The 15,990-nt window shown below is 34.9% G+C and overlaps 1 protein-coding gene across 1 annotated transcript in view; it reads right to left on the bottom strand.

Moving 5' to 3' along the window:
• LOC109096456 (calcium-activated potassium channel subunit alpha-1-like) overlaps positions 1-15,990 on the bottom strand; it is an 81,636-nt gene that overhangs the window by 33,030 nt on the left and 32,616 nt on the right. Inside the window, 5 exon segments of the mRNA XM_042734836.1 lie at positions 192-362; positions 1,036-1,111; positions 1,875-1,950; positions 5,600-5,711; positions 6,665-6,758. Coding sequence (XP_042590770.1) covers positions 192-362; positions 1,036-1,111; positions 1,875-1,950; positions 5,600-5,711; positions 6,665-6,758 — 529 coding nt within the window.

Here is a 15,990-nt window from a genome sequence, read left to right on the forward strand (position 1 = left end):
GCAGCACAAGCAAAAACACATGAAGATCTTTCCATCATGACGAGCAGAAGCTGGGAACGTTTGGATGGGATTGAAGCTAAATGTAGGGTTCGTTTTCCAGCTCTGGTTGTCAAGGATACAATGATTAAGGACCTGATAATTGGAGGCAGAAATGCAGGCTGTGGGTGAATTATTATGGGATTTCTTTTTACCAATCCTCCGAGAATGAAGAAGACCATGAAGAGGCGGCCGAGGGTTGTTTTAGCACAAACATCTCCATAACCCACTGTGGACATGGTTACCATGAGTAAGTACACACACTCCCAGTAGGAAAGCGGTTGGGAATTTTGGAAGTTTTCCCAAGGATCCCCTGAGTTTTCCACCTGAAAACACACCAACAGGCTCAGTATTTCTACTTAAGATTTACTTTGTCAACATTGAAGCAAAACTCATCCAAAAGGAATAGTTCACCACAAAATGAAACACGCGATGTAAATGAGTTTGTTTCTTCATCAGATTTGGAGAAATGTAGCATTGCATCAGTGTCTCAGCAATGGATGCTCTGCAGTGAATGGGTGCCGTCAGAATGAGAGTCCAAACAGAGGATAAAAACATCACAATAATCCACAACAACAAATGTGTGGCTGGATTTTGATGTGAGAGACAACAGGAGTATTTATTGGATCATGGATTTTAGTTAAAAACGTGTAATTGATGGATTTGTTTCTGATTTTTTGTTCTTGTTTTGTTTTATGATGTCTCAGTGATGGATTTGTTTCTTACAAACGTTGTTTTTTTTTTATTCTGATTTTGACGGCACCCATTCACTGCAGAGCATCTGTTGCTGAGACACTGATGCAATGCTACATTTCTACAAACCTGATAAAGAAACAATATTTCATTTTTATTTTCGGTGAACTATTCCACTCGAACCATTCCTTTTTGTCTTGTGAATGATTCATTAGTGGACATTATTCAAAAGAAGCATGTATTTGTGATGGTTCATTAAAATGTAGCTTTTCACCATCCAGATCATTCCTGATGCGATTGACTTACCAAATGTATGAAGCCTGCTGCCGTCAGCCATGTGCTTATAAAGATCGAGCACAAATTCACCAACTTTATGGAGTTGCTATGAAAACAAATTTTAGAAATATTTGCATCAACTCGCAAATGATACTCACATGAATCAACATTTCTGAACTAATACTGCACATAAATCTGAGTTGGAAAGCCTGCTAAACCTCATACAAACAAAACATTTTCAAAAGAACAGAAATGACTCGGATGACTAAAGGTTCTTTATATACAGTAATACTGGCCAATTTTAGTCCAAAACTCATTTCAGATTGTTTTGGCACAGTTTATTCAGTAGATTTCACCTCTCCATTTGAATGAATTGCACTGAGATTATTCATTCTGCTGCACAATAAGCTCTCCTGGACATCTGCGCTAAAGCTTTAGATCTAAGCTGCAGGGAGACGGACAGATGTCAAAGACATTCAAGCACGACGGGCAGAAATAAAATACTGGCTATAACATAATTTAAGAATAATAATAAAATGTAAAAAAAAAATAAAAAAATAAAAAATCAATAGAAAAATGAGAATGTACTGGTAATTTTCCAAGATATTTTTAAAGACATTTTGGTAAATGTATTCATATTAAAACAGTACTTTATACCCTATTTATACAAACTTTTTAAAAGACTAAACTGCACTAGAACTACTTTAAAATAACTACTCTAAAGATCAAAGTACAAAGCACAATATATAAAATGCAAGTGTCCCTAGATGATATAATGTTATCAGGTCATTTCAGATCAAGGATAACGCAAAAGAACATGCAGGTGAAGAATTGCAGAAATCACATGCCGCACATGAATGCATTCTTACCTTGTTTTTAAGATATTTAAAAACTGTAATATTTCTGAAAACTGGATCAGCCTCAAGGCTCTTAAGAACCTCAATCCTGCGTAAAAAGAGCAGAAGCAAGTAAGAAACACACTTAAGACTTTCATGAAACAACACTGAGACGCAGAACATCATGACACGTGAGAATCGAGTTCAGCTCGTACCTTTAAAGTGTTCGTCCATCTTAACAAAACGACACTGATTTCATCAGTCCCTAAAAACACAACTAACAATACAAACTAACCGCAGCTACAAAAAATAAAACCCTCAAAATATGCAAATATCAGTCTTTGAAAGCGCCAAAAGACGAGAGCCGCAGCGCTGGACTGAACACATCTGGATGGAGTTTATGTGTCTCTAGACAGACAGTCGGCTCAACACTCATGACGTAAAGGCCTAAATTTGAGTGATGTTTCAGAAGCATTACCACAAAAAAAAAAAACAGAGAGAAAACCATGTGACTACAGTGAGGTGACCTTGCTTATTATGAAAAAACACATGCAAATGCATGACAGATCCACACAAATATCATCATACAGCAGAGAGATCTACTCATTCACATTAAATTTTTCATTGCTCAACATCGTGCAGTCCACCTTCCAGAACACTAAACTGGAACTATGGCTGTGTTCTCAATAGTACTGCTTGCATTATTTCTCCAGTACAGACTGTCTGAATACTAGATACAGTATGCATCAAACACCTGTCAACATGTGCAATACACAACAACAAAGCCTACTGCATGAAATATTGCATCACATAATGCAATGCACTTGACTTTCGCTTGATGCACAACAAACTGTCCCTTAGCCTGTGATTTGTTTTTATGCATTTCTAGTGGAATACTGATTATGAACGACCTTAACGAATGATTAAAAGGTTAAAATGATGTTCAGAGTCTTCCGAAGATAAGCTCATAAGCTATGATTAAACACACATGAGCTTAAAAAAAAGACTGGTTCTTGAGATCTGGGACAAAAGGTCACAAAAATGGAAGAAACGAATGCAACATTATTATTTAGATTAATTTATCATTATTTAGATTAATTTATTAAACATGTTCATAGATTCTGTATTAAAAATTAAATTATTTCAAATATTGGCAAATGTCATATTGAATTAATTGCAATGGTATATTTACATTCTATTGATTTTCTCTGATTATTTTCAAAGTGGAAATGTTGTTTTTAGCGTTTTGTTTTGTCCCGTGTCTCGAGGATCGCTGCTGAATTAAAACTAAGCAACTTTCTCTGAACACAAGAGAACACCCCTGTAAAGCTACTTAATGCTGCCTCCTTGTTCTCGGACGACCGGGAAACATCCATCAATCCGTGTGGGTTCCAGCACCAGTTCTTACCCCAGTACAAGACGGTATGGAAACACGAGGAGAGCGTGTGCTGAGAGTCGTCACGCTCCTCTTTCTCACAGACGGGCGCGTGGAGCATCTTCACACGGTAGCCGTTGTGAAAGAGCTCGTCGCAGGACTTCTTGCGTCTGCGTGTGTTCAGAAGGGCCTCGGTGCGCATGGCCCCGTCTGGGCTCCGGTACACCAACATCTTAGCCGGGATCATGACGACGACTCTGATAAAAACGCTCCCAATTTACAGCGTCGAGTCGGCAGGAAAGAAGCTCCGTCTCACTCTGAGAAGAGAGGTGGTCGAAATGCACTGAAGCCCACCGAAAAAAAAAACTGCATCCCAGTTGTGATCATGTAAGCATGTAGTGAAAGCTTAGAACAAACCCTTTTCATCAGGATATTACAGTATAAGCTCCTTTAGGAATCGTCGTGGGACGGGACGCACGCGGAGGCCGACAGAAAGCCTGTTTAACATCGCCAGCAGATCCGGAGCCAGAGCGATTCTACAATCATCAATTATTAAAACCACAGATGTCTGATGTGCCAAGAAACACGGATTACAAGGTTCCAGCATCCTCTGTAGAGCATCTGAGTGGGTCTGCATGTGCAGAACTCACCGTTACAATGTAACAGTTCTTGAACGGTGTTTAGAATGTTTCGATGCGGTTGCTAAGCAACCATTCTATAGCTGCCGGCAACACTAAAAATAGTCTTGTCTTTGATGTCTAACAACGGACGGAATTACTTGTAACCTTTTAAAACTGCCGTAAAAACACTCGAAACCAGGATGAATATGTTCTGGACACACAGACGTACCAACAAAAGACATTAAGTCAAAGGAAGCTGAATAATAACTAAAGCTGGATGATGTGACCCCGTGACCTCCTGTTCCCTACAGCAGGATTAAAGTCCTTGAAAACAGACGCAGACATGAAGAACATAAGCTGCGCTTAGACCACGACTCAATTCATGAGGGAGACGAAGCATTAAAGCAGTCGCATACAGGCCTTTTCTCCAATCAGAGGATACTTGCAGTTTTTATGTAGTGTAGTGTTTTTCTGTTTTATTACCAGCAGAGGGCAGCGCTTGTGCTATATTATATGAAGGCCTTGTTCCAAATCACTCATGCTTGTAAAAGTTTACAAGACAGTATTATGGCATTCAGTGTATCATTTTTTGAATTAACCAATGTCTAAAAGTTTGGAGTCTGTAAGATTTTTTATGTTCTTTAAAGAAGTCTCACCAAGGCTGCATTTATTTGATCAAAAATACAGTAAAAATGTGAAATATTATTACAATTTCAAATAACTGTTTTCGATGTGAATATAAGTTAAAATATAATTTATTTTTGTGATCAAACCTGAATTTTCAGCAGTCTTCAGTGTCACATGATCTTCAGAAATCATTCTAATATACTGATTTGCTGCTCAAGAAACATTTCTGATTATTATCGACGTTGAAAACACTTCTGCTGATGGATATTTTTGTGGAAACCATGATACATTTTATTTTTCAGGATTCACAGATGTATAGAAAGTTCAAAAGAACAGCATTTCTTTGAATCAATGTCTTTACTATCACTTTTGATTAATTTAATGCATCCTTGCAGAATAAACGTCCAGTAAATGCCCTGTTTTTTTGACCAACTAAGCTTTTAAAACAGACTTTATCAGACACCCTGGAAACCTCCTGAAGTACAAAGTCAATCCACAAACACAAGCTCATTTAGAAAATGGGTCTCAGCTGCACTCCAACAATTACTCCAAACAATTAAATCACATAATCCAGTGAAAGTACTTGTTCTGCGATTAATTAAACACGCTTCATTAAAAGAATATTGCGGTTTAGGACTATGAGCAGCATCTGCGTCCTGCTTCATTCCCACAGACAATCATTCTGACCTAAATTAGTAAAAACGGTCTGTAATTGCACAACAATTAATAAACCTGTCTGTTTCTGAGCAGCTGAATGATTCTTGCTGTACTTAAATAATTATTCAGAGGTTTAGAAGTGACCTGAGCTGCTCATGCCCTCAAAAAACCTCAAAAATGATGCATGAGAACAAACAATCAGCCATTTTAAACAATAGGAGGATTTCTAGAGAACCTCTCTCTAATCACAAATCCCAGCGAGCTGCTGAATAAAATGATTTGCTGTAATGGATTGTGTGTTACAGATTGTGTTACTGACAGATTAAGGCTAATGCGTTTAATGTCCAGCAGGTGGCGGTGCAGACCTTTATCTATTAATATCTGCCTGTGGGCTTTACTTTTCTGACACCCTCTGGTCATAATCTGATGAAATAATCAGATGTTAAAGGTAAAGTGTCAGTAATGGGAGAGTGCTTTACCCAGCCAGCTCCTGTTCAGATACACGGACACAAACACAGGCGGGACGGTGAAGAAGTCCACCACTGAATTCACCTCCAGCCAGAACCACAGCTTATCATTGGCTGCGATGAACTGCAAAGATGCAGAAAAGAAAGAGGAAACACATGTCAGTCGATAAAAGCGTATAAATAAACCAGAGTTGTTATTGTTAATTAAAAAATAAACCTGTTATAAATGGTTTTTGGAAACTGAAATAATGTTTAATACTATACTAAATATAGTATTAAGCAATAAAATATAAAATACTATACTAAAATAACACTGAAATAAACTGAATAATTAAAATAACATATATTTGGTTATTTGCTAAAATCTAAATATTAGATGAAAAACTTAAATTTAAGTTAAAATTAGAAATACGTAATTTGAAGTACTAATTTACAAAAACTGAAATAAAAACAAATCAAAACTATACAGAAAGGTTTTTCTAAAACTGAAAACTGAAAATAAAATAAAAATAAAAAGACTATAAAAACACTAAAGTTGAAATTAAAATAAAATATAACAATAATAGCTCATTCAAAATATTAAGCAATGTATAATAGTATATAATTACTACTAAAATAACCTAAATAAATGAAATAATTTAAAATAAAATATTTAAAAAAAAATAAAAGAAATGCCCTAAAACTTCAAAAACTTGAATGAAAATTAAAAATGTGTGAGTTAAAACTAAAGTACTAAAATGCCTAAAACTAATCAAAAACAAATCAAAGCTATACAGAAATGTTTTGTTCTACTATTTAACTAATAAAAATGACTCAAAAAAAAAAAACATTAAAATGACTAAAACCTTAACTAAAATTAAAATATACCAATAAAAGCTCATTCAAAATATTAACAACTATATAATGGTATATAACAAATAGTAAAATGACACTGAAATAAACTGAATGGTGAATTACTGCGCATGTTAGTTCACCTTCATTTGGTCCCCATTGACTTGCATAGTGTTTTTTTCCCATATATGTAAGTCAATGGGGACCAGCAACTGAAAGGCGAACTATCCCTTTAAATAAACTTACACGCAGTCCAAAGTACAAGAGGAAAAACACGTTGAAGGCCATGTCGATCTGCAATGTGTAGTCCTTGTCGAATTGCTGACAGGATTCGATGGGTCTGTTTAAACACAGAAAAACAGACCTCGCTTAACTTTAATGAAGGTTCGGTGTAATACAATCATTCAAGCTCACTGCAAGAACCTGGGATATAATGGGTATAATGTTATGCATTCAAAGTTTGACTCTTTAACATTTGCATTAAGCATGATTTCACTGAAGCATGTGTCTTGACATGGCTGATCGATCAATACATTTTAGTAATAATGAATTATCTCATTTCATAAAATTATAATGCAGCTCTCATTCGGGTGTTAAATGCATCCTTTTCCCGTCAGCGAAAACAATTAACATCATTATAAAGCAGAAAACTATTCAGGAATATTATGAATTATTAACTCAGTAATATTTTGATTTTTGATGTGTGCTATTATGTGACATACAGTAGGCGTTTTATTAATTTTAATGTCCTGAAGGCAATTCTAAGAGTATTTTTCCATGTAAATATTTACTGCTCATAACTGTTGGCACATGTATGTCATGAATACTCTTCTTACACCAAATACTAGCAGGTAGATACGTTAGTGTAAGTTCTTTATCTCACATGCATTGATTGTCTTTGCTTTCTCGTAACGATGCTGGGGACAGATGGTTTGATTGGGTATTTGTTCTTCATTATGACTTTATGTTCAAGAAAATAAAGCAAATTTACCCCCCAAAGTCTCATTATTGCCAAGTATCTGGAGTGTGTTTTTATATGCAGTACTATAAAATATAATGTATAATTCTATATAGAATTAGAAATGCTATAATACAGGATTTCTTTACTAAAAAAAATTCTAAATAGTATATATTCTTATTGTCAATACAATATGTACAATATGTTTTAATATGTTTTTAATCACATCCAAAATAAAAGATTTGTTTACATAACGTGTGTGTGTGTGTACTGTGTATATTTATTATGTATATATACAGTAAATACATACACATGCATGTATATATTTAAGAAAAATATGTTATGTATATATGAAATATTTTGTATATAATATAAATTCTATGAATATAAATATATGTATGTAAATACATGTAAATATTTTAAAAATATATAAACAAAAAATTATTTTGGATGCGATTAATCGCGTTTAATCATTTGAAAGCACAATTATGTGTACTGTATGTAATATGATATGCATAATACATATAATAAAGTAAAATTCATATATATGTATATGTATATGTATATATATATATATATATATATATATATATATATATATCTATATATATATATATATTATTTTATATATATAAGTAAATTATATACATATAAAACCAGTAATACTATCTTGATGTATGAAACACATTTTTAAAATATGTTTTATTTTTAATATTTTTTACACATTAAAGTAATGACAATGTTTATTTATTTATTTATTTTAAATTAAATACATTTTTGGGGAGGGAAATGTCATGAAAATATATATTTTTTAAAATATTAAATCCTAAAAATAAACAAATAAATTGTCATGAAAATATATATTTTTTATGGTGAGAACTTCTGACACTATCACAGGAAGTGGTTCAGAGATCAGAGCGCTACAGTAAACTCTCTGCTCCAGTCTGTTATTCCGGTGGATCGGGTTTGACTTTAGTGTAAGCGATTCAATGCTACTGTACAAAGGCTGAGAACATCAAAGGACCCGAGAGAGAACAGCGAGCTGTGAAACTCTCAACCTGTAGGAGTTTCAGAACAGCTGCGGGACTGAGAAACGCAACTCTATCCAGCTCTGTTTGCTGGGTTCTGTTCCCGCGGGTCAGAGAGACGCATCCGAGCTCTCAGTGACACGACTGTAATTAAGAGACGTTTAACGTAAGTAATACTTCACAGGAGGCTCAGGTCACAGGACACATACAACAAACACGAAAAACAACTCTCAACCCACAATCAGCTCTGCTCCAGTTCAGATCATGACTCAGAATTTGAACTGAATCGGACACAACACACAGGAAGCTGAACTGGAACGAGAACAACAGGAAAATCAGTTTTTTATTTAGTGTATGGTTTTTTGTCCTGGTTTTATTCTACCCAGCAGATAAGGGCAGCGCTTGTGCGTATCTTATATGAAGGCCTTGTTCCAAATCACTCTAGCTTGTAACGAGTTTACAAGACAGTATTATGGCATTCAGTGGTATCCATTTTTTGAATTAACCAATGTCTAAAAGTTTGGAGTCTGTAAGATTTTTTATGTTCTTTAAAGAAGTCTCACCAAGGCTGCATTGTAGTTTGTGATCAATACAGTAAAAACAGTTAAAAATGTGAAATATTTGACTTATTCAATTTCAAATAACAGGTTTTCGATGTAATATAAGTTAAAATATAATTTATTTTTTGTGATCAAGACCTGAATGTTCAGCAAGTCTTCAGTGTCCACATGATCTTCTTCAGATAATCATTCTAATAATACTGATTTGCTGCTCAGAAAAACATTTCTGATTATTATCGACGTTGAAACCACTTCGTGCTGATGGATTTTTTTGTGGAACCATGATACATTTTTATTTTCAGGATTCACAGATGGATAGAAAGTTCAAAAGAAGTCAAGGTCTTTCTTTGAATCAATGTCTTTACTATCACTTTTTTGATTAATTTAATGTATCCTTGCAGAATAAATGGTCCAGTTAAATGCGCCCCGTTTTTTGACCACCAAGCTTTTAAAACAGACTTTAATCAGACACCCTGGAAACCTCCTGACGTACAAGTCAATCCCACAAACACAAGCTCATTTAGAAAATGGGTCTCAGCCTGCACTCCAACAATTACTCCAAACAATTAAATCACATTAATCCAGTGAAAGTACTTGTTTCTGGCGATTAATTAAACACGCTTCATTAAAAGAATATATGCGGTTTTAGGACTATGAGCAGCATCTGCGTCCTGCTTCATTCCCACAGACAATCATTCTGACCTCAAAATTAGTAAAAACGGTCTGTAATTGCACAACAATTAAATAACCTGTCTGTTTTCTGAGGCAGCTGAATGATTCTTGCTGTACTTAATAATTTATTCAGAGGTTTAGAAGTGACCTGAGCTGCTCATGCCCTCAAAAAAACCTGGCAAAATCGATGCATGAGAAAACAAACAATCAGCCATTTCAAAACAATAGGAGGATTTCTAGAGAACCTCTCTCTAATCACAAAATCCCAGCGAGCTGCTGAATAAATGATTTGCTGTAACACTAATGGATTGTGTGTTACAGATTGTGTTACTGACAGATTGGGTGGGGCTAATGCGTTTAATGTTCCAGCAGGTGGCGGTCCGGGGGCAAGACCTTTATCTAATAATATCTGCCTGTGGGCTTTACGTTTTCTGACACCCTCTGGTCATAAATCTGATGAAATAATCAGATGTTAAAGGTAAAGTGTCAGTAATGGGAGAAGGCTTTACCCAGCCAGCTCCTGTTCAGATACACGGACACAAACACAGGCGGGACGGTGCAGAAGTCCACCACTGAATTCACCTCCAGCCAGAACCACAGCTTATCAATTGGCTGCACATGAACTGCGAAGATGCAGAAACAGAGAAAGAGGAAACGCATGTCCAGCTCGATAAAAGCGTATAAATAAACCAGAGTTGTTATTGTTAATTAAAAAATAAACCTGTTATAAATGGTTTTTGGAAACTGAAATAATGTTTAATACTATACTAAATATAGTATTAAGCAATAAAATAAAAATACTATACTAAAATAACACTGAAATAAAACTGAATAATTAAAATAACATATATTTTGGTTATTTGCTAAAAATCTAAATATTAGATGAAAACTTAAATTTAAGTTAAAATTAGAAATACGTATTTGAAGTACTAATTTAATTTACAAAAACTGCAATTAAAACAAATCAAAACTATACAGAAAGGTTTTTCTAAAACTGAAAACTGAAAATAAAATAAAAATAAAAAGACTATAAAATAAATTTGGTTACTAAAATAAAATATAACAATAATAGCTCATTCAAAATATTAAGCAATGTATAATAGTATATAATTACTACTAAAATAACCTAAATAAATGAAATAATTTAAAATAAAATATTTAAAAAAAAATAAAAGAAATGCCCTAAAACTTCAAAAACTTGAATGAAAATTAAAAATGTGGTGAGTTAAAACTAAAGTACTAAAATGCCTAAAACTATCAAAACACAATCAAGCTATACAGAAATATTTTTTCTACTATTTAACTAATAAAAATGACTCAAAAAAAAAAAACATTAAAATGACTAAAACCTAAACTAAAATTAAAATATACCAATAAAAGTTCATTCAAAATATTAATAAATATATAATGGTATATAACAAATAGTAAAATGACACTGAAATAAACTGAATGGTGAATTACTACCGCATGTTAGTTCACCTTCATTTGGTCCCCATTGACTTGCAGTGTTTTTTTTTTCCCATATATGTAAGTCAATGGGGACCAGCAACTGAACGGCGAAACTATCCCTTTAAATAAACTTACACGCAGTCCCAAAGTACAAGAGGAAAAACACGTTGAAGGCCATGTCGATCTGGCAATGTGTAGTCCTTGTCGAATTGCTGACAGGATTCGATGGGTCTGTTTAAACACAGAAAACAGACCTCGCTTAACTTTAATGAAGGTTCGGTGTAATACAATCATTCAAGCTCACTGCAAGAACCTGGGATATAATGGGTATAAGGTTATGCATTCAAGAGTTTAATACTCTTTAACATTTGCATTAAGCATGATTTCACTGAAGCAATTTGTCTTGACGTGGCTGATCGATCAATACATTTTTAGTAATAATGAATTATCTCATTCCATAAAATTATAATGCAGCTCTCATTCGGGTGTTAAATGCATCCTTTTCCCGTCAGCGAAAACAATTAACATCATTATAAAGCAGAAAACTATTCAGGAATATTATGAATTATTAACTCCGTAATATTTTGATTTTTGATGTGTGCTATTATGTGACATACAGTAGGCGTTTTATTAATTTTAATGTCCTGAAGGCAATTCTAAGAGTATTTTTTCCATGTAAATATTTACTGCTCATAACTGTTGGCACATGTATGTCATGAATACTCTTCTTACACCAAATACTAGCAGGTAGATACGTTAGTGTAAGTTCTTTATCTCACATGCATTGATTGTCTTTGCTTTTTCGTAACGATGCTGAGGACAGATGGTTTTGATTGGGTAATTGTTCAAGAAAAAAAAAGAGAAATTTTCCCCCTAAAGTCTCATTATTGCCAAGTATCTGGAGTGTGTTTTTATATGCAGTACTATAAAATATAATGTATAATTCTATATAGAATCAGAAATGCTATAATACAGGATTTCTTTACTAAAAAAAATTCTAAATAGTATATATTCTTATTGTCAATACAATATGTACAATGTTTTAATATGTTTTTTAATCACATCCAAAATAAAAGATTTGTTTACATAACGTGTGTGTGTGTGTACTGTGTATATTTATTATGTATATATACAGTAAATACATACACATGCATGTATATTTTTAAGAAAAATATGTGATGTATATATGAAATATATTTTTATATAATAAAAAATTCTATGAATATAAATATATGTATGTAAATACATGTAAATATTTTAAAAATATATAAACAAAAAATTATTTTGGATGCGATTAATCGCGTTTAATCGTTTGACAGCACAATTATGTGTACTGTATGTAATATGATATGCATAATACATATAATAAAGTAAATTCATATATATATATAGTTAATTATATACATATAAAACCAGTAATACTATCTTGATGTACACATTTTTTTAAATATGTTTTATTTTAATATATTTTTACACATTAAAGTAATGACTATGTTTATTTTTTGGGAGGAAATGTCATGAAAATATTATTATTTTTTAAAATCATTAAATCCTAAAAATAAATAAATAAAATAAATATAACATATAAAAATATAAACATATATATATAACTATATATATATATATGGTGAGAACTTCTGACACTATCACAGGAAGTGGTTCAGAGATCAGAGCGCTACAGTAAACTCTCTGCTCCAGTCTGTTATTTCCGGTGGATCGGGTTTGACTTTAGTGTAAGCGATTCAATGCTACTGTACAAAGGCTGAGAACATCAAAGGACCCGAGAGAGAACAGCGAGCTGTGAAACTCTCAACCTGTAGGAGTTTCAGAACAGCTGCGGGGACTGAGAAACGCAACTCTATCCAGCTCTGTTTGCTGGGTTCTGTTCCCGCGGGTCAGAGAGACGCATCCGAGCTCTCAGTGACACGACTGTAATTAAGAGACGTTTAACGTAAGTAATACTTCACAGGAGGCTCAGGTCACAGGACACATACAACAAACAACCCAACAATCAGCTCTGCTCCAGTTCAGATCATGACTCAGAATTTGAACTGAATCGGACACAACACACAGGAAGCTGAACTGGAACGAGAACAACAGGAAAATCAACTTACTAAGTTACATGAAATTCAGATGATGAATTCTGGGAAATTAAGCGTTCTTCCAACCTAATCCACAAAATCCATAAATTTATTGATACATTTATTTATCCATCCAACCATCTAGCATTCATCAATCCATACATCATCCATCTATCTATCATCCATCCATCATCTAACATTCATCACTAACTATTCATCCATCCTTTTGTCATCCATCCATCATTTATCCATCATCCATTTATTTAGCCATTCATCCATCTATCAATCCATCCATTCATCATAGAACTATTCATCTATCCTTTTATTATCATCCATCAACCATCGATCTAGCATTCATCCATCCATCCATCCAACCATCAATCTAGCATTCATCCATCCATCCATCCATCCATCCATCCATCAACCATCGATCTAGCATTCATCCATTCATCCATCCATCCATCGATCTAGCATTCATTCATCCATCCATCAACCATCGATCTAGCCATTCATCCATCATCCATCCATCAACCATCAATCTAGCATTCATTCATCCATCCATCAACCATCAATCTAGCATTCATTCATCCATCCATCCATCAACCATCGATCTAGCATTCATCCATCCATCCATCAACCATCGATCTAGCCATTCATCCATCCATCCATTCGTCCATCAACCATCGATCTAGCATTCATCCATCCATCCATCAACCATCGATCTAGCATTCATCCATCCATCCATCAACCATCGATCTAGCCATTCATCCATCCATCCATCCATCAACCATCAATCTAGCATTCATCCATCCATCCATCCATCCATCAACCATCAATCTAGCCATTCATCCATCCATCCATCGATCTAGCATTCATTCATCCATCCATCAACCATCGATCTAGCTATTCATCCATCCATCCATCCATCCATCAACCATCGATCTAGCATTCATCCATCCATCCATCAACCATCGATCTAGCATTCATCCATCCATCCATTCGTCCATCAACCATCGATCTAGCATTCATCCATCCATCCATCCATCCATCGATCTAGCATTCATTCATCCATCCATCAACCATCGATCCATTCATCCATCATCCATCCATCAACCATCAATCTAGCATTCATTCATCCATCCATCAACCATCAATCTAGCATTCATTCATCCATCCATCAACCATCGATCTAGCCATTCATCCATCCATCCATCCATCAACATCGATCTATCGATCTCAGCCATCATCCATCGATCTAGCCATTCATCCATCCATCCATCCATCAACCATCAATCTAGCCATTCATCCATCCATCCATCCATCCATCCATCAACCATCAATCTAGCCATTCATCCATCCATCCGTCAATCAACAATCAATCTAGCCATTCATCCATCCATCCATCCATCCATCCATCCATTAACCATCAATCTAGCATTCATCCATCCATCCATCCAACCATCAATCTAGCATTCATCCATCCATCCATCCATCAACCATCAATCTAGCCATTCATCCATCCATCCATCCATCCATCAACCATTGATCTAGCATTCATCCATCCATCAACCATCAATCTAGCCATTCATCCATTCATCATCCATCAACCATCCATCCATCCATTCATCAACCATCCATCCATCCATTCATCCATCCATCCATCCATCCATCAACCATCAATCTAGCCATTCATCCATCCATCCATCAATCAACAATCAATCTAGCCATTCATCCATCCATCCATCAACCATTGATCTAGTCATTCATCCATCCATCATCCATCAACCATCGATCTAGCATTCATCTATCTATCTATCCAAGTATCCATTAATTTAATTATCCATCTGTTCATCCATCCATCCATCCTGCTTTTGTCTGCAGCCCTTTCTGCATCTGTGTTGTATTTTTCTCATTCACACAATAATCATTCATCACAGTGATATTCACAGGACCTTAATGACTGCAGGAGAGTTTGTGGTATATGTTTGGCACTTCATGCGGGCAAACAAATGTTGAGAATCAAGGCTACAGAGACACAGAAACGGCACTCGCCCACGTCTGAACCTGCTGTGTCTCTGACAAACAAACCCGCTCATATTCTAATGCGGTTTCAGCACACACTCTAATGCTGTCCTGCGGCCGTGACCCTGATGCCCTGCTGCAGGGTTACAGCGCTCAGGACAATTAAACACTGCTAGCCAGAGGCCAATGTCTCAAATGAAATTGCTAAATCCCCCATGATGCACTAATGAGGAAGAGGATAAGGCTCACTTCCTGTGTCAACAGGTCTGTTTTGAGCAGGACGGCATGAGTGCGTGTTTCTAATGCTGAACAGGACATGCTATTCAGATATGAAAGATCTGAAAGATTATACCACAATAGGTCAGAACAAGATTTACTGAAACAAGCAAGACTGTTCTGAAACTGATCTGCTTTTTGATGATTTATGATATTTAAATGAAACTTAACCATACGCACATTCCTGCATGTGTTAGATGTTATTATGATAAAAGAATAATTCACCAAAAAATAAAAATGTGCTGTAAACCTGTTCACCCTCAAGCCATCCAAGATGAGGATGAGTTTGTTTCTACATAAAATTTGGAGAAATGTAGCATTGCATCAGAGTCTCAGCAACAGATGCTCTGCAGTGAATGGGTGCCGTCAGAATGAGAGTCCAAACAGCTGATAAAAACATCACAATAATCCACAGCACTCCAGTCCATCAGTTAACATCTGGAGAAGACAAAAGCTGAAACAAATCTATCATGAAGAAATTTTTTTTACTATAATGCGAGTCCATAATTCATAATGATGCTAACTC

The sequence above is a fragment of the Cyprinus carpio genome, chromosome B12 (genome assembly GCF_018340385.1).
Source record: "Cyprinus carpio isolate SPL01 chromosome B12, ASM1834038v1, whole genome shotgun sequence".
NCBI classification, from domain to species: domain Eukaryota; kingdom Metazoa; phylum Chordata; class Actinopteri; order Cypriniformes; family Cyprinidae; genus Cyprinus; species Cyprinus carpio.